This window comes from Pituophis catenifer, unplaced genomic scaffold, assembly GCF_029215685.1.
Source record: "Pituophis catenifer annectens isolate HBS135680 unplaced genomic scaffold, rPitCat1.0.hap2 SCAF_4, whole genome shotgun sequence".
In the NCBI taxonomy this organism is placed as follows: Eukaryota; Metazoa; Chordata; class Lepidosauria; order Squamata; family Colubridae; genus Pituophis; species Pituophis catenifer.
Genome location: NW_027256884.1, coordinates 113,575,623 through 113,595,636, shown reverse-complemented (window position 1 = coordinate 113,595,636; position 20,014 = coordinate 113,575,623). Strand labels below are relative to the sequence as shown.

The following is a 20,014-nucleotide window of genomic DNA, read 5'->3' as shown; positions in this document are numbered from 1 at the left end:
GTTGCATGTTAGGTAGAACCGTTTTTTGAATTCAGATGCTGTGTGGCTGTCAATGTCTTTCTTGGATTAATCACTTAATTTAGAAAGTACGTTTTATTTATTATTTATTTATTAAATTTCTATACCACCCTTCTCCAAATAGGACTCAGGGCGGTGCACAGCCAAGGTAAAAACAGAGCATACAAAATTTAAAAACAGTATTAAAATAATTAAATATTTGGCCGTAAATTAAAACAACCCAATTTTACACCTCAAACGTTAAGTCAAAATGTTAAAAGGGAAGACTGGAAATGCTGTTTCAGGAGGAAGTATTTCATTAGGAAAAGCCATGTAAAAGTTACAACAGCACTGAAAAAGTGACCTATGACCAATTTTCAAACTTACAACCGTTGCAGTATCCCCATGGTCACATGATTGAAATTTGGACACTGGACCTCACTGGCTCATATTTATGCAGATTGCCATGTCCCATGGTCACATGATCATCTTTTGAAACCTTCTGACAAGCAAAGTCAATGAGGAAGCCAGATTCACTTTACAACCATGTTGCTAAGTGCAGTGATTTACTTAACACCTGTTGCAAAAAAAAAGGTTGTAAAATGGGGCAAAACTTGCTGAACAACTGTCCCTCTTAGCAACAGAAATTTTGTACTCAATTGTGGTTGTACACCCAAGACAACCATTATGGAATTTGTCGTAAAAGCTTCAAGTGTCCCAAGGATATGGGTTAAAATTATCAAACCACTTTATTACATCAGAGGCTGAAAATAACAAAGTTCAATATAGTTTGAATGATCGTTTAAGAATAAAGAATTGTGTTACACTTTTAGAGATCAAACCATAGTTTGAGGGAGTTTAGACTTTTAAGGATGACTAGTATAGAAGATATTTACATCATGTAAATTAACCCCAAAACTTCCTTGGATGCAGCCTCTGAAAAACACCTTGATATGTCAATGAATTGCAGAATCCTCACTCCCCTTTGCCAATTTTCTTTTTTATAGTTTTAACCCCTGTATCATCAAGGACTGGAACCTCTGGACTCATGTTTCCTGTTTGACAAGCAGGAAGAAGCTATTGCCAGAGGGGCCTTTGTCCAGCTTTCAATGGTGTTCCAATTAGCAGTCATATTTTTTATATGCATTGTAAGACAGAGTTATTTTCTTTGTGACAATGTAGAACTATTTGTAATAAATACTGTGTGAATTAGGTACGGTCAATTTGATAGTACTTTCAAAGCTACATTAAATTCTCTCATGCCTAATCCCCTCATTTGCCTGTATTCTATTGCTGAAACAAAAGTAAGTTGCATATGTTTATACAGAAGAGTTTAGTTTTGCATGTTTTCATTGTGAGAAATTCAGCTCCTGAAAGGAATCGGGGGAAAAAATAACGGTAAAAACATTGCAGGAAGGAATATTATCTATATTTCATTGTTCTCAGAGTGCACACTATTTATATACAGTGAAATCAATCCATGTGATATGTTTGTCTGATGAATCTATGTTATGCTGGATTCTTAACTCACACAAGCATAAATATTTGGAATTCCAATCTTTCACCCAACAAAATTCTAGAGTCACTTGAATTTTGAATTTAGAGTGAAGTAGGCTATCTATACTGTGCATTCTCCATTGCAAGATGATATACTGTTTACAGGCCAATATTATTAAGATCAGGCAGATTATTTTTTGTACAATTGAATAAGATTCAGAGTGTTCATTCTTTATTTTTTAAAAAAATAGTTTACAGGGAATAAATTAATCTACATCAGACCATTTTATTTCACATTATGAAATCACACTTCTTTCAATAATAAAATAACACTTTATTTGCAAAATAAAAATAATTACATAGGGATGTAAATAAACTGATAAATCCAAATAATCTATGTAAATCCCAAGAAATATATTCCAACTCAAATACTTGAATATCAAACTGTCTTCCAAAATTATATACCGAAGCTGTAGGTTTGGTCAAGCTTAGACATAAAAGTGAAATCTCTTATAATACACTTGAAACTTTTTTTTCTTTACAAATATACTGAGAACAAAAACATTAAGAGCTTTAATCTCTGGCCTTAACAACTTCATTTAAGAACATGCCTTACATTAAAGGCATAACTTTTGAGGTTAACTTTTTTGTGCAAGGCCTATTTCAAACTCACTTCTTCAGCTCAGACACAAATTTACATTAAAGGTTCCTATGGATTTAGAATAACCCTCTCAAAATGACAAGATACAGCCAAGCCTTGATTCTTAATGTGGATGTAAAGTTTCACAACAGAGAATACAAGAGGATATTCACACTTCTTCCGTTTCACCAAAATGTAATTTCACAAATAGATTCTATTTATACAGGCACAACAACTTACTGAGCATCAATTCCCAGCTTTTTTAAAAAAAAAAATGAATACATTAATGCTCAATTAAGGCCAAAACAAAAGTATTCTTAAAGTGTAATTACCACAGTAGCAAAGTGATAACATTGGTAGTGAAATGTTTTGAAGACCAGACTATCCAACACTTTTAATGAAACCAAAATACAATTCTGATTTTTTTTAAAAGTACAAACAACAAAACACAACATTGGTAATGATTTCCTCTGCAAGTTCACTGCAAATGCCCTTCTCTCTGAATTCGAAGCCGTTCTTTCTCCACTTGCAAACGTTCTTTTTCAATTTGCAGCTTTTCTGATTCAAACTTCAGGAATTGCAGCCTTTCCTTCTCAAGCTGCAAACGCTCTTTCTCAATTTTCAGTTTTTCTGTTTCTAAATCCAAAGGTTGTAGGACAGGCTTTTCCGGCTGGTTTGGATCATTCTCCAAGATAGGTTTTTCACCATGCTGAGCTTCAAGCCTCAGTTTCTCCCGCTCAATTTGTAACCGCTCTTTTTCCAGCTGAAGCCTCTCATGTTCCAGGTCAATGTGCCTCAACCGCTCTTTTTCAATCTGCAGACGCTCCTTCTCAACTTGCAGTCGTTCCGCTTCAATATCCAGGCGTTGTTTTTCTAGCTCTAGTTTCTGCTTCTCCAAGCTAATCAGCAAGTGGGAATCTTCATAAGCCAGCCTAGCTTGAGCAGAACTTAGATTTCCAAATTCTTCAATATGGGTGAAATCAGGAAGGTCACTTTCCTTTTTGGAATCTGGCAAAACTGAGGACAAAATCTCCTCTTCTTCCTCAATAGGAAACTAAGGAAATTAATTAGAAATTTTAGTGCTAGATAGATATTTTTATCACTCTAAATAAAGTAGATCTACAATTCCCCACTTACAGCCACAAATATTTTCTATGTTAACATGGAAGAAGTGTTGATATAATCAAGAGCAGAAAGTAGGCATCAAAAGATGTTGCTCTAAAAGTATTAACTACCTGTACCTCGTAACACCTGGTAAACAAAAGTACATAACCTGTTCAGCTCTGCCTCCTTTGTTAACATCACCATGTCACTGTACACACACAGTAGTCATTTGTTTAGCAGAGACCAAGCCACAGGAAAAAAAAACCCGTCAGAACACTACATCAAGCAATAAAATTTGATGAATGAAATGTCCAATTAAAAATAAGGTAAATACATTCTGACAGTTCAATCCTAGATATGTCTACATCAGTTAGGCAGCTTTAAGACATTTTCAAAACAGAAAGGACTTTTTATAAAAAGAATCACATTTATTCAGCAAATATCAATTATTCGCTTGGAACGCAAAAAAATAATAGCTGCTGGGTAATAAGGAATTCCTCTATTTAAGAGATTTCATAGTTGTTTATACAGATTGCTCACATAATGAACATTATAAAACACATGCTGAAACAGGTATGTACTGAAGACCTAATCACTCCCCAATTAATACCAAAAGTTTTAATAGAGATCAAACAAATCAAAGGGATAAAATTCAAGCAGCTTGTAAGGCAACAAAGAGTCAAAATATCTGTGAAATTGGCAATCTATACCACCAACAAATTCCCCATTAATGTTATGAAAAGCTGGATCACACACTGAAAGAATAATGTTAAAAAAAATCACACTGGAAAAAGTTGTAATAAACAAAGAAAACATGCTAAGTTTTCAGAAAACATGAACATCCAATGAATCCACATTCTAGATCATGATAGCTCTCCTGCAAATGGGTTAAGGATTTTCTGTCTTCACGGTGTTGGGGGGGGGGTGCACTGAGGAAGCTCAACCAATCTCATTGTACATATGTTGTGCACTGACAATAAAGATTTGAAATTGAAATTGAAATAAAGCAACTAACTGATTCACAGAAGAAATATCTAGAAAATTGCCAGCTCAGCATTTTACGATAAAAATACTCTAATGAATTTAGGGGCAGAGTGGATTAAGATAATTTTAGGTTAATTTGGCTTCTTCCTCCAAATATTTTATAATAATAGATACAAAGATTTGGCTTAGTAAAGACTTTTTGTTTAGTACTAATACCAGTACTATTAAAAGTTTAAGATAGTTCACATGTGTTATGTGTGTATAATCAGAGGACATCCTCCATTTTTCAATTCTGTTTGCAAGAGTATTTACTATCTATTATGTAAAACTAGCAATTTAAAAAAGTTAAAAATACATATGGAAGACACATACTGTTTTCTTGGATAAGAGCATTTTTTCCTAATTGCTTTTCACACTAGGACAGGATCTGCTTCCCTTCTTTTCCATATGAACTGAGTGATCCATTGGTTATGACAGGAATTAACCAATTGATTTGTCACCCAAGCCAGATCTCTTGGGTGAGAATGTATGACTGATCCAATCACCCAGCCAGCTTTCAAGCCTAAAGTGGGACTAGAACTCAGTCTCCTGGTTTTTAGCTTGGTGTCTTGTCACTAGACCAAAATAGCTCTTGTTCGGACAACAGCATATTCTTTTCCTATTGACTGATTGGAAGGGGCGGCTGTTTGCATTAAAAAATTAGAATTAGTGAGGCTTATGGTTAAATAAGATTATAAGTAATTGGACTTAGTTTTTTTTAGTTAAAAAATGCACCCCAGATGTTTGGTTTTTTTTGCTTTGAGTCAAATGTTCATGGGCTAAGGATTTGATGAGTTTGTGAATATAAAAGGTCCATAACTGTATAATATTAATATCTTTTTATATGTTCTGTCAAACTTTGTACACAAACGGAATAATTAATATAGCTTTCACATTAAACAAACCACAGATAAATTGTATTTATAGGGGATATAAAAAGTCTATACCTATATACCAGGTTTTTGAGATGTACTATAGAAGAATTACTTACTTCAAAACTTTGTGGATCTTCCTCTTCTTCTTCTACTTTCACTTCGGTTAACGATCCCCCTGCTTCTCTGAAGTCTGTGATATTTTGCCATTCAAAATTAGATTCATTTGGAAAACCTATTTTCTCATCAATATCTTCATTGAGAGAATCATCCAGATCAGATGATGGGAGATGAAAGCCAGCTCCAACCAACTTTATGTTAGTATTCAGTCGCTTTCGTTTCATAAGGGCCCTCCAGTCAAGGTATCGCCTTTTGACTTCTGTCCCAGTCCTTTGTTCTCCTTCACCTACAGCATTCACACATTCTGCAATTTCTTCCCAAGCCTTCCGCTTCATCTCGTTAATAGTTGTATTTAGCTGTTTGGAAAAAAGCACCTCTCTTCTTTTTCGGATTTCTTTAAGTAAAGTTTGGGTCTCCTGAACACTGAAATTGCTTTTTCTTTTCCTTTTCAGTTGTTTCATGTTTTCCAGCTTTCAATGTACTTCCTTCTGCAATAAAGGGATTAATACTTAATCATCCTGGAATTCTATTTGCTTAAGTATACCATAGTAACAAGTTTTTCTTTCAACTTTTAGATTTCTCCCTTTAAACATGAGTAGCAGGAATTGATTTAAATGTTCAAGTACACAGGTACTATATTTAATCAAAAGAACTTTGATTCAAAAATGAGAACCATTAAATAATTGTTATGAAGAGAGCCTTAATTTATTGGAAAAAATGATGCTGATAATTAATTTTATATAGCATACTTTCCCTGAAAAACCAAAACCAAAACATTTTTAAAAGTATTATGCTTGTTTTCAAGCATTTTTAGCAAACTTTAGAACAAAAATATTTTACGCAATATCAGATGCTTCCTTAAAATTTTATTGACAAACATAATTAAAAATTGAAATTCTAATTTTGTAGTTTAATACTGACAATTTTTAATAACCAAACAACATATTACTATCTCCAGAACAGCTCTAATAAAACTGAATTCACAAAATTCTGGAAAAGATCTGACTACCTGATTTTAAACAGAATTAGTTCATTGATTTATGAAGGCAAATTTACCGGAGCAGATATTGCTTACTATATATGTTAATATGAATTCAATAATTTAGTTTTTCAGGATCACTTAAGTAACTATAGAATATTATAACCATAAGAAATCAAATCCATGTCAGCAAAAACTTCAATCAGCAAATAAACCCAATTATACTTTTGAAGTAACAATAGTATTTTTCTGTTCTGAAAAGAAACTACTTTTTAAAATCAGGGGCAATCAACCTTTTCAATCCATAGACAAATTTATTTAACCTTCTGGGCCACTAAAAGTGCTGTTGGTCCTGCTTTGGATTTGAGGATGTTTTCCAATATATAAGAATACAGACTATCCAAAGCTGAATAAATGATCTTGATTTTTTTTCTTACAAAACATAGAAAAGCTTCACTGGGTTTCATTATTTAGTTCTGATAAATTTCAGCATCATAACCTTAGGACTACAATAAATGGGCCTGAAAGACCAATTTTCAGGTTTTACATCACACTTGGCAATACATTTCAACTCTCTGACATTTAACCACCTTATTTAGAAGTCAGTTTACTTGGCAGAAGACTCTCAGACACAGCTTGGGTAGAATTGTCTCTTTATTGTAAACCAGAATGAAGCCATATGCTCTCAGCATGCAGAAAACATAACCTATTTATAGAACTGTGCTCTGGGGTTTAAACTCTGCACTTTTTCCTTATCATTCCAAGATAGTAGATATTTAGCTGCTCTTTCAATAGCTTTGACAAGTACTTGTTTTATGTTAGCATATTATCTCTAGTCTTGACACTGAATTCTTCTGTTAGCAGCTTCATTTTTAACAACTAAGACTGCACACTTTAAATCTAACTGATGTTTGAAAATTTCAATTTTCTTAGTAATAGACTGGGTAGTACAAGAACAGCTTACACGTTTCAGGATTGAACACAAATGCGTAAGCAAAGCAGAAAAAAATTAGGCACAAATGGGCACTACTTCTAACTATGCAAACTAGAATGATGTTTTTTTAAAGATATATGTAAAAGACAGTGTTTACAACCTGCGTTATTTTCTTACATATAACTATGCTGCTATGTCCTTTGATTTAGATTGTTTGAAAAAGTCGATTATGAACATTTTTAATATATAAGTTTAATATGGATAATGGAAAGAAAACAATTGCTTTCATTCTGGGCTTCTGAGCAGCATTGTATAGAACATTATTCAGGAAAGGATCATTACTCGGAAACTTTTTGATTTCCCAAATGTTACATTGGGTAGAGGATGAATTAACACAAAGGGAGCAAGCCGTATTATACCCATGGGATTTCTCTTTTCTTCTAAATTTGCTAAAGTACTTTTGTCTAAAATGGAAAACTATCTTGTCAATTTTTAGCCTCTGCCAAAGTCTGATCAGAGTGATCCAAGAAACTAAAAGAAAAAAGAAACACTTGCAGTTCTTAAACCTATCTATACCAGACCAGATAATTTGTTGGCCTGATTCTGAAGCTATTTTTTAAAGTTCTTTCATCCCACTTTGAAATAGCATATGTGACAATAGACTAAAATATATATCCAAAATAGATTGGTTAAAATCCCATTTGTGTGGCACCATATCCAATGGTCGAAGTGCATACCCATTCTGGAAGCACTTGAAGGAAAAAAGAGAACTAGACATACACCCATTTTCTCATTTTACTTTGCAACCTGATAGTTTTTATATAAAAAATTATAAAAGTTACTATTTTTAAATATGAAAATAAAAAAAAATTCACATCTATTGAAATGTTTGAGAAACTTTCCGTAAAATTTAATTTTTTTGTTTTGCTTTTCATCACACAATACTTATTGCAAGAATCAAAGCAAACAAGATATTATGTCAACAGAACTTATGGAAACACTATTCTGACAGCATTATTATATTACTTATATTATGGGCTTATGGTTAAAATCTGAAAAATTAAATTTCAATTATTTCTACATGAAACTGAACTTATATCTTTTTCTAAGCCAAGAATGTATAAAGTACAGCAAGGAAACAATGGGATTTCTGTATTATATTTTATAGAACAAATAGTTAATTTCCTTTTGGAAAAATTATACTTGGTTTATTAATACCAAATATTAACTAAATAAACTTTAAAATCTACTGAGTTTTATTCTATAACACAATACCTGATTCACAGCCAACGAAAATGAAGCCTTCACATTTCTATTACCTCAAAATTAGTCTGAAAAAACAAAACAAACAAAAATTTGCTCTAGGCAATTCACTTTTAATTAGTTCTACTTTTCATCCCACACGCTATATCTGGGATGATATCAGCAAACCTTTCTTCATCCAGTCCAATAATGTTATTAAATGAAATCAGACCAGTTTTAAAAAGAAGAAATAAATCAGAGACCAAAGGAAAAATTCAGCCTCGTTTGCAAAGATGCCGCTCTTCATTTCACCAGTGTCCTGTCATTTACCATCACTGCAGAGCACTGAAAAAAAGATCAGGAAAGCAACTTCAAGACTTAGGATTCTGTGTAAAGACTTCCTATGGATGTGTGACACAATACCCAAATTTCATCAGATGCCCTTTGAAGTATTAGTTCTTTGATCTACTTGTTTATCTGCTGGTTAATGCATCAAGCTACAATGTAGCAAACTATGAGTTCTAGTCCCGCCTTAGCCATGAAAGCTAGCTGGGTGACTTTAGGCCAGTCATGCTCAGTGCAACTCATCTCACAGGCTTGTTGTTGTGGGCAAATAGGAGGAAGGTATGCTGGATATGTTTGTTGCCTTGAGTTTTTTGTAAAAACAATAAGGTGAGATACAAACAAAAATAAAGTACATTAATTTCAATTTTTAATGCTTGTGTTGTTTTTCACTTAAGAGTAGATTTTCACTTAAGAACTAGATTTTCTTCTAGAACTCTGGATGGTCTGTGGATTGGCAAATACAGGTCAGTTACTTAAAAGCAATGTCACCAATTTTCTTCTTTAGCCAAAAATATCTAACTCAACATGAAAAAGATTGGAACTGAAGAACAGATTTTAATGTAGAAAAGTAATTGATTTTTAGTTTTGGTCTATATAAAAATTCCTAAATTTATCATCTTTTAATTCTAAATGTATAGTTTACACTTAGCATTAGTTGATACATTTTAGGTATCCAATCAAGATGAAAATGAACTCTACCTACTCTGGCTTCATCCTATTATTGCAAAATATTTGTGGATTGCTGTTTTTGACAATGCATTCCCCATTATCAAAATGAAGAAAAACTGTTGCTACAGCTAATCTTTAAAAACGTATTTTATCTCTCTTTGAGGGCATCAGTGATTAATAGCTAGCCACAACTTCACTATCTACATAATTTCTTGCACAGCAACAGCTAATTTTGAATTTAATATTCTGTAAATATTTTCAAAGCTCCTTTTCCAGAACACATTTTTACATTAATGAATATTATCTACCATTGTTTGCTATTTTTTTCCTATTGCAAAGTCCAATCATAACCTCCAGATTATTTAAATCTATTAATGCTCTTGAGCACTACTAAAATGCTAACAATTTTTCTCCTGTCTTCAATACAGCTATGAAACTTATGGTTTGGGGAAAATATTTTCTAGATCAATCTTGTATTGAATCTCAAATTGCCTTGATCTAGATGCCTAAAAGACGAATCTAGATTGGAAGGGGTTTAGGCTATTTGCGAATGCTCAAGAAATCAAAACCTACATTAAAATCTTAAGTAGATTTATTCTTTGGAATGGAGGGTGGTAGTGTAGTTTTACCTTTTTGCAGCCGTTATTCCTTATAACTGCAAAGACCATAGCATCAGACTGCTGTGTAAAAAACAAACAAACAAAAACACTAGGAAATGAAGAGAACAGTAAATGATATTTAAGATAAATTGTCTTGTTCAAATGAGTCATATATACTCAACTGGCCATTTAGACTAGCACTGAAATCATAAAATGCTAAGTCATGTTCAAGCACATTCCAAACTGGATCCAGCAAGATCTTCTAGGCTTATGATGTGAAACCCAGGGATTAAGAAGTGAAGCCACCAAACCCAAAGATTTGAGTGCATACAGCAGTAGGTTGGTCTGCTATTTAATTTTGGCTTGGTGAAGGAAGCCATCAAAACTCACAAGCCATCATTTAAAACTGAGGGTAATGCGGGCAGCTTCTTTGACAAGCCATGGCTTAGGGAAAATCAAAAAGGTCGAGCAGCTTCTGGTCGGGGCCATTTGCTACCTTAATGGCAAGCAAACACCTTCGTTCTTTCTCAAGAGGCACACTGGTTCCGTCTTAATAGCCCTTTTGGCCACTCTAGTTTTATCAATACTTAATATACCAGAATAAACCTGGTCAGAAATGCATTTGTCCAGCATCCCCCCCCACCTTAAATGGCACAGTCCAGTCTACCGCCTCAGAATTGGTGCCCGTTCTTCCCGCCTTTAAGCACAAGTCTGAGGGAATGGCAGAGAGAGGGGGGGGAGGGGGGGCGAAGGCGTCCACCCTCCCTCTTGAAGTAGAGCGGGTGGAAGCGCTTCAGAATGGGAGGGAAGGGAGCATTATCCTGCACGGCTCTGATCGGGGAAGGGGCCACGCACCGGCCTCCCTCCATCCGGCGGACGAAGGAGCGGCTCCCTAACGGGAATGTCGGGGGTCGGAAGGGAAAGGGGAGCCCACTGGGGGGAAAAAAAAAAACAGCGGCGAGCAAAGAACGGGGGGGGGGGAGGTAAGGAAGGCGCCACTTCAACACCACCAAGCCAACAGCTACCCCGCTCCCCACAGGCCGACGCGGCTCCTCCCCTTCCTTTCCTTTCTACCCTCCCTCAGTAGCGCAAAAGCTCCTCACCTGCGCGCAAACGCTCCCCCTTCGAACGCCGGCCTTTTGACCCACCCCCCTTGCCGCTGACGAGCTCGCCCGTCACTCACCGGTCCAAGCGACGCGCCGATTGGGCCGAGCCGCTCGGCTCGTCAGCTCGCGCGCTCCCTTCCCAAGCCCCAACCGCCTCCCTCCGGCCCGCCTCTTTTTCTCCTCAAAACTCACGCAACTTTGCTCAGCGTTTTCCTCCGCCTCCTTTTTCACTGTCTCCCCCTCCCCGCCACTTCACCTTACGCCTCTCCATCCAGGCGCCTGGCTTATTGGGCGCGAGAGCTGCGTGTCATCTAGAGAGGCCGCTCTCATTGGCTGGAGAGGAGAAAACAAACAAAACAAAACAAAAAGACAAGCCGGTCGTCGTTTGCGTTTTGTCGCCGGCGCCTATTCGCCGTTCTCTTTTGGAAGAAGTTTTAGAGATGTTCCCCGAGGAGACCTCTTGTTCGCTTACTCGCACGCTGAATTCATGCAAATTACCTCTAAACCGTGGTTCACAAACCCCAAGAACTAAGCCCAAACAAACAATATGGTTTAGAACCTTTTATGAGCCAAAATAACATATACTTGGTGCACTAAATGTCTGTGGAGATTCTCAGTCATCCAGGTCGTGGTTGTCCTGAAGGTGTTTTTTCAAGAGGCAACTGGACTTTGTTTCTTTGAAGACGTTTCACTTCTCATCCAAGAAGCTTCATCTTCAAAGAATAACCAGAAAGTCCAGTTGCCTCTTGACTACTGTCCTTTGGGACAGCATCTTAGACAGTTTCAAAAGGACAGTGTTGGGCCGAAGTTGCTTTTTCAGGAGGCAACTGAACTTGTTTTTTATTTTGAAGATGTTTTGCTTCTCATCCAAGAAGCTTCTTCAGCTCTGACAAGATAGTGGGGAATGGAAGAGCTGAAGAAGCTTCTGGGATGAGAAGCTAAACATCTTCAAAAGAAAAAAAACCAAGGAAGTCCATTTGCCTCCTGAAAAAGTACCTTTGGGACAGCCATGACTTGGATGACTTGAGAATCTCTACAGGAGTGTTGGGTTGGTCATTGAGGTCATAGATGGCAATGTCTGCTTTTATGAGATCTGTCTTCATTTGATAGTAGGTGATCTTGATGTCTCCTAAGAAGCCATGTTCCTGTCTTACCAGCCTTACTCACTTGCATTCTTATATTTGCTAGTTGGTAGTTGCCCACTTTTAAAAAAACTCGTTAACATCTCAAAATTTGGTTGTTTTTCCATTTAATTCTTGTATCTCTTCTTGTAATTCACAGAAGTAAATTAACTTTAGATCACGATCCCATCTAAAATCTGATTCATCATTTAACTGTAAACTAGAACTATTTTTTTGTAAATCATTAAACTACAGTGCATTTCTAAGGATACTTCAATTGGAGATTATTATAACTATTAACCATTTTTCTGTACAAAAAATTGCCATGTCACATTCAACAATAGATATTTGCTTTTTAAATATCAGTTCTCTCTCTCTCTCTCTCTCACACACACACACACAAACACGGTCCGTGGAAAACCTCTCCATGGAACAGGTCCCTGGTGCCCAAAAGGTTGGAGGCCACTTCTGGTATAAAGTAATATGTAAAATAATTACATTTGAATGTTACATTTGAATGCTGATACTGATTATGGTAGTAGATATATATTACACTGTTCATTACATCATGCCATATCTTTATTGATCATACAATAATTGGATAATTGAAATATTGATATGTTCTTAGTGCAAATAAGATATTTATTCACATGCAATTCATTAACATACTATAGCCAACAAGACCAACTGCTCATGCATGTGACCTGGTTTTTCTTTTTGAGCTATAATTCCATCACTGTTTAACTACTGCTTTAAAGCTGGTAAAATTTTCCAAAGTCTTTTTTGATGTTATGAAAAAAAAAAAAAAACTTATGTAACAGTCCAAATTCTTGGGAGCTATTTAATGTAACTCATTATCACATTCTTATGGTTTCTATCTTAATTCCTAAATTATTTTGTTGTGCTTGATTCCTTGAAAGATGTTTTCTCAAGAGTATGTCCAACTGAAATCAGCAGCACTTATTCAAGATCATATTTAAGAATAAAGACTGCAAGAACAAATTATATTTCTCCTTTATACAATGTATGGTATAATACTACTTATTTTCAGCACAAGGAATGAACGGTACATGAGCAGATGAGAATTGACAATCCATGGTCCATGTTATGATTATATAATTTAAGGAAGAAGAGCCTAGCCTTTAGGATAAAAATAAATTTCAATAATTCAATCACTTTCCCTGAAAGAAATTGAACTGTAATTTATACTCATACATTTGAAATAAATGGCAATGATTTAGTGAAACTTTAATAGTATTTGATAGCAATGAAAGAGAAAATATGTTGAAATTAAGTAATTACAATTAATATGAAATATTCCTGTCTTGATTATATTGAAAAAACAACTTAGTGATATACAGGAAGGAACTTGTAATAAATCAGTGTTTCTGTTGCACCAGTACAACTGAATTTTCTTCTTTAGATGTAAGATGAAAAATCCTTTAAGTGCATATTCATTTAGGAATAAACTCTGGGATAGGTTTTCAAATTATGACTGTTGCCTCAATAGGAAATTGCTGCAGAAGTTATTAATGTAAACAGAAAATATAAAACAGGTTATGAAATATATTAATGATTTGTGACTTTATTTGGAGAAAAATGCAGTTTTATAGCCGCAAAGAAAGGAAAAGCATGACAGCAAACAGCTGATTATGTGATGCATGGAACACAACTCTTGAATTTGTATGTTATAGGGTTGTAATGTTTTTCTCCCACTATTAAAAGTATAAATCATTAATACACAAACACATACATGTGCACATTTATACCATAATATTGATTCTTTTTATTCCTGAAATTAGTAATCTAAAATATATTCAGTTTATGGATGCTATTTAAATAAATTTATAGAAATTGGGGGATAATTATAAGTTGTCTAGTGTAATTTTTAAATCAGTTCTTGCCCCCGCCCAAAAAGTTATTTTAGAAACCACTCTCAATATCAAAAGTAGCCAGCTATTAGGCAGAGCTTATCTAAAGAAGGAAGTCCATCATTGGAAGTCAGTTGGCATACAAATTCAATAATTTATTTAATAATTTATTAATAAATTATTATTAAACACAGGCCATCCAAACTCAAAAGATGTGTCTTAACACATTAACTACAGAGCAATTACCAATCCCCATTCTATGAAAATGAAGCGGAAATATGATTTGGTAGATTGACAACCTAATATTTGGTTACCTTAAAATCACAGTGGCTAAAATGAATGGCAAAAAAAATTAATAAATAATAAAAAGCAAATATATATGAGAAATTAGATACTTATGTATAATCATTTGTATCACATTACTTTTGCAACCACGGATCCCTGAATTTATTAAACTGAATCACTTGACAATGAAACTCAGTAAGGGCCTTTGGCATAGGCGCAACTTCTTCCCATTCAGATCTACTGCTATGGTAGACCTGTACTTCATCAGTTATTTCATCAGGAGCATAATCTCCACCCAGAATGTATATTTTATCTTCTATTCCAACTGCCCCTGCATTAAAACCAGCACACTCAAAAGAGCCTTCTCCTTTCCAGATACAGGTTTCCGGACAAAAGCTATAAACTTTGTAAGTGGAAAGATCACAAATGTATAAAGTGCAGTTCACTGGAATAGCTTTGATTAAGGTTGCATGAAAGAATTGCCCAAATTCTGCTACTAACTCAGACCACTGATCTGTTACAGCATTATATTTAAAGAAGCAATCAAGAGATGGATTAAAGGCATCTGTAATTTCAATTTCAGAACCAAGCACATATATTACACTGTGACAGGCACTTGCTTCTGGATAGTAGATCCCCCTTGGTAATGGACTGACAGATTTCCACTCTCTAGTCAGGGGATTATATGCCTCAACATCCAAAAGGCTTTTGATATCCTGAGATGCTCTTGTCTTCCCTCCTATTACATACAAACAATTTAAAATCACAACAGATGTATGCATTGTCCTTGGCTTCTTCATGGCAGATACTACTGAGAAGCTATCATTTGCTGGGCAGTAACACCAAGTTTGATCTGTGGCATCGTGAAACGTTTCAGCAATATGAAGTCTAATAGTCCGGAAACAGTTACCTTTACACCCACCAGTTATGAATATTTTTTCACCATAACTAGATAAACTTGATCCAGGTAGATCAAATATATTTATTTGTATCAGTTCTTTCCACTGATCAGTTTTAATATTGTAGCAAAATGTATGTTGATTAAGTTTATTTTCTTCGGTTTTATGAACCAGTATGTATTTTTCAGTAGTTGATGGGCGGGGATCTGGGAAAAGCCCACTGAAACTCTGTACATTTTGAATTGCTTCCTTGATTACTGCTAAGCAATTCGTGGTTTTAAGTAACTGTTCCTCAGAGTGCAAAATATCCTGCAATGTCTTTTCAGGTAACTGATGTACCCTGATCTTTTTCATCAAATGAGGAAGATATTTATGCCTTGTTTCTAAGTCATGTTTCATCCACCAAAAGACAGCTTTCAACACAAATTCTTCATCTGGTACGTTCAACTCATCAGCTTCTATGCATTTTTGCAGTATCTCAAAATTCATTTCTAAGAAATCATTTGATTGGAGAAGCAAAGAAAAATGGAGCTGGGCATACTCAAGTGTACGCTCAAACAGCTTGGTGGAGCCATAACTTTCAGAAATGGATAAGAGTTGCAAACAGTTAACAAGATCAATATTCTTAATTAGAAAGTCGCTGCAAGCTTGTGAAAGAAGTGAAACTTGAAGAAAGGAGGACAGCTGAAAGAACATTTCCACATTATCATTTGTTATCTCTGTTTTTCCAGTATAAGCATAATCTAGAAAAGCCTTCACTGCCTTGGGTGTTAAATTACTTATCGTAACACTCCCACCATCTCTTTCTTTCATGTTAACTTCAAACATGGCCCTGTAATTAAAATATAGATGATTAACATGTTTTGTCATCGTCACCAATATCCACATATATATATATATATATATATATATATATATATATATATATATATATATATATATATATTACATTTATATATATATTACATTTATGTAGTATAAGCATCATGTTATCTTAACAACAAAAGCACAATCCTCTACAGGCATATATTGGAAGAACCTTTGAATTCAATGGGATTTCTAAATGGCCTGGAATACAATTGCAGAAAATGAACAGCTACTTTTAAAATCCCTGCAATTTTTTGAGTAACTGACTGAATTATTGATTTTTATATAACTATGCAACTTTATGGAATTTGTGCAAGTCAGTATCAAAAAATTCTACAATTTGAATTGCATGGGCTGACTCTTATGGTTTTTAGTCAACTTTAGCAACATTCAGTAGCGAAAGAGCCAACTTAGAAATACATTTACCTGAAAAAGTCACTACATGCTGCTAGTACACAACGATGGCAGGGAATTGCTTCATCTTTTACAAGTATTTTAAAGTCAAAAAATATGTTTTGAGCTCTGAAGTTTTGCAGTATGGTTAAGATTCTCTGACCATGATCTTCAGCCACCAAAGAACTGATTTTCTTGTCATGAGTTGAAATTCCATTGCACGTTGGGGTGCGATTCGAATTGTACTGGTTGTCCATGGCTTCTTTGATCTTTTACTATTGATAGACATAATATAGACATTATAAACATAATTCTTATTTTCATAACAAATTACTGAGAAAAAAATACTACTTCATGGTCCTGATGTATTGAGGAGTGTCCTCTATATGAATTTTTAAATAATCTAAATTAAAATATGGAAATTCTAATTTCTCTGGTACCTAGGCTTTATCTATATTTCTAATTCAGGGATAAAATAACATAGGCAGAGAATGAAATTAGAATGTGCTGAAATTAGAATGCTTTGAATGCAATGAATTACACTGTACCTCACTGATACTGAAATATCTGCATTGCTTTATGATTTACACCTTCCAGTCCAGAAGCATGTTGCTGGAAGGACAATTAACTAGCAACATAATCCTATTTACTGCTATTAAGAAGTAAATTCCACTGTGGGGCTCCTGTAATACAATTTTATTGTTTCTCTGCAAATAGCTAAATATTCTGAAAATCATCTCTGTTATCTGATTTTAGCTAGAATAGAAAATGAGTAGAAACTACTAGATAGAAAAAACAAGAAATAGAAAAATGGAATTGCACTGGTTTCTGTAGTTTTGCAGTAAGCTGAAAAGAAAAAAATAGGACATAAATACTTAAAAAACCACTAGGCTCATAAGTAAAATATTTGCCACATGGTCACAAAATGATATGTTAGAAATCTGGAGAATTCTGACTTGGTGATTATGTTAAATTATTTCCCATTTGACTTCTCATGTCAGTAAAATTTGGCTTCTCATTTATACTACAGTACATAGCTGGTCACTCTTAAATAAGGCAGCAATTATAGATCAGTAACTTTCATTGTCTATTCTGGATCATTAAGCGAAAAACTAAGACATTATGTTCAAACACATATATTAAACTTTACATTCTTGTTAGCTTAGCTGTACCAATTCATAGGAAAAACTAAATGATGACAAAGATGTAGCCCTACTCAGGTAATAGTAATAAAAGTAATAGTAAGTAATAGATATAATTTGTGAATATTTCAATTGTTCACTGCACCTTTTCTCTTTGTACTAGGTCTATGATTTTATCATTTTTGCACAGTAAATATATATATAAATAATATATATATATATAAAAACATATTTAATGAAAGCAAAATGTTTTTAAATCTCATTTATCAAGCAAAATCTTGCCATTAGTGAGGTATGGAAATGTGTCAGAATCTAGCAGGATATATTATTTCCTAGGCTTCTTACTGGGATATGCAGCTAAATTAATAAAAGCTATACCTTCTGTGTTGATGACTCATACTGTAGTTATTGCAGTTAAGAACTCTTGTGTGCTAAAACAAAATAGCATAGGACTAAAAGCTTCTTTCATAAACAGCCCTATTGATCACTTATTTCCAGTGACCAATTTCTGTTAATATCCTAAGGTATAAATTCACAAAAGCTGACACTTTTAAATACGGTAATACATATTAGGATTAATACACTAAGCATAAGAAATGTACAGTTTGCATTTCAGAATTACTTGGGTACAACATAAACACACAAAACTAAATAAAGATTTCTGCTATCCATTTTCATAGCCAAAGAAATAGTGAAAATTTAATGTAGTAGTCTCACTTCAGAACTTGGTTAGAAGAAGCAACTTTCAAATCTTTGTATATCCATTTTCTGACTCAGGCTAACAAACACTTTTGCAGAGATGAGAAGTTTCCCCCCTAATTCTTAGCGGACATAAATAATCATCACAATAAACCTAATACAAAAGTAGCAGTTTTAGCAATAATACCAAATATTGTTAAATACTATCCAGGCATTTTCCTTGGGAGAGCTCCATCACATTATTCAGTAACAATTACTGCACTGAAATTGTAATTGTTACCGGTAATTATCTTTTTTGAGTTTGCAATCCTTTTCTGACTCAAATATGCCCCCTTCAGTCCCCTTCTATAACCGAAATGGATATACACCTGTCTGAATAATATCCCTTGTATCTGAAAAGTACAGCTCTCATCAAAGTTTAGACATAAAGTATTTCGACTTTTAGATCCCCTCCCCCACCCCCCCCACCCCCGCCTAAATCTGCTACCTTTCAAATCCTCTGGACTAAAACACTCAAAAAAAAAATGATCCCCTTGCAATCTCGAGATTCTGGAAATTGTAATTCCAGCAGTTCTGGAAGGCAACAGATTTTGGGGGAGGGAAGGAGGTGCTGCTGAGTTTTTTAAATTGATTTCTAGCGTAATTCCGCTGGGAATAAGGCCAGCTTTTACACAAATGACTAAGAAAGCGCTAGTTCATTCTGCAGTTTTGGCATGGTTTTTTCAGATGGTGATTCGCCATTGCCCCCTTCCTAGGGCCAAAGAGAGTGGCTGGCACAAGGTGACCCAGCTGGCTTTCGTGCCTCAGTGGGGAATCGAACTCGGTCTCCCGGTTTCTAGCCTAGCACGTGCGGGGTAATGACGTGTCCGCTTATCACAACACAGGGTAGTCTAATTCTTTTTCTAATTTTAAGTAGATCAAGCATCGCCTAAGAAGTGAAAGAATTCATTCTTTCACATTGCAATCAAATCCCCTCCCCCCCCCCCAAAAAGCATCCCTGCATCTCCTTTCCCGCCCGCGCTGCGTTTATTTTTTTTTTTAACGGCTTCCACTTTCCGCGCCACGCCCATCAGACGTACCTACCTAGTACTTCTTTTTGCGCATGCCCAAGTACGCGCGCATGCTCGTTATGGCCTCTGATGCTTTAGCGAAAAGGGCTGTTCTTTTCTTCAATCGACCCCATTTCGGAAGAGAAGGGGCTTCGTACCATTTCCGCAAGTGTGACTTCCTTTGCGAGAATGAATTCACTATCATTCAGCCCATCTCTCATTCCCCCCCCTTTTTTTTTAATTCTGGCTGTATCGCGTCACTTTTACCTACCTGCATCCTCCAAAGGAGCTGTAGGAAACATCTGCTACATCGGCCGCATAAAACCCACCGCAGTTCGTCCATTGGCTTCCCTCCTGTCAGTCAAAACAAGTATTGCGTCCTGATTCGTATGGGCAGATGTCAATCACTCATTTAACCCCGCCTCTTCCCAATCCGCAATGAGCGCAATGCCGTTGAGCGCGAGTTTACCCTTAGGAACCCCATTAACCCTTCTGTATCTTATTGATAAAAGTTGTCTTTCCTTATCAAACGGTGATAAGATGTTGAACAGAAGTCCGTTA

At 35.2% G+C, this 20,014-nt stretch overlaps 2 protein-coding genes across 4 annotated transcripts; both read right to left on the bottom strand.

Annotated features, from left to right (window-relative positions):
- Positions 1-1,804: 1,804 nt before the first annotated feature.
- MSANTD4 (Myb/SANT DNA binding domain containing 4 with coiled-coils) lies at positions 1,805-11,352 on the bottom strand. 3 transcript variants are annotated; one of them, XM_070943957.1, is made up of 5 exons: positions 11,325-11,352; positions 10,052-10,102; positions 8,442-8,497; positions 5,253-5,741; positions 1,805-3,188 (listed from the first exon to the last, which is right to left on the bottom strand). In XM_070943957.1, exons 4-5 carry the CDS (start codon positions 5,712-5,714, stop codon positions 2,613-2,615), a joined length of 1,038 nt encoding a protein of 345 aa, XP_070800058.1. In that variant the 5' UTR covers positions 5,715-5,741; positions 8,442-8,497; positions 10,052-10,102; positions 11,325-11,352; the 3' UTR covers positions 1,805-2,612. The 3 variants fall into 3 exon arrangements, with proteins under 3 accessions (XP_070800058.1, XP_070800059.1, XP_070800057.1); XM_070943958.1 differs by lacking the exon at positions 11,325-11,352 and adding an exon at positions 11,125-11,155; XM_070943956.1 differs by lacking the exon at positions 11,325-11,352 and adding an exon at positions 11,125-11,148 and having other exon boundaries at positions 10,052-10,099.
- A 2,613-nt stretch (positions 11,353-13,965) lies between these two features.
- On the bottom strand, positions 13,966-19,771 carry KBTBD3 (kelch repeat and BTB domain containing 3). The gene is made up of 4 exons (XM_070943953.1): positions 19,725-19,771; positions 19,488-19,632; positions 16,597-16,838; positions 13,966-16,135 (listed from the first exon to the last, which is right to left on the bottom strand). The coding sequence occupies exons 3-4, from the start codon at positions 16,818-16,820 to the stop codon at positions 14,539-14,541; spliced, it is 1,821 nt and encodes a 606-aa protein (XP_070800054.1). The 5' UTR covers positions 16,821-16,838; positions 19,488-19,632; positions 19,725-19,771; the 3' UTR covers positions 13,966-14,538.
- Positions 19,772-20,014: the final 243 nt, after the last annotated feature.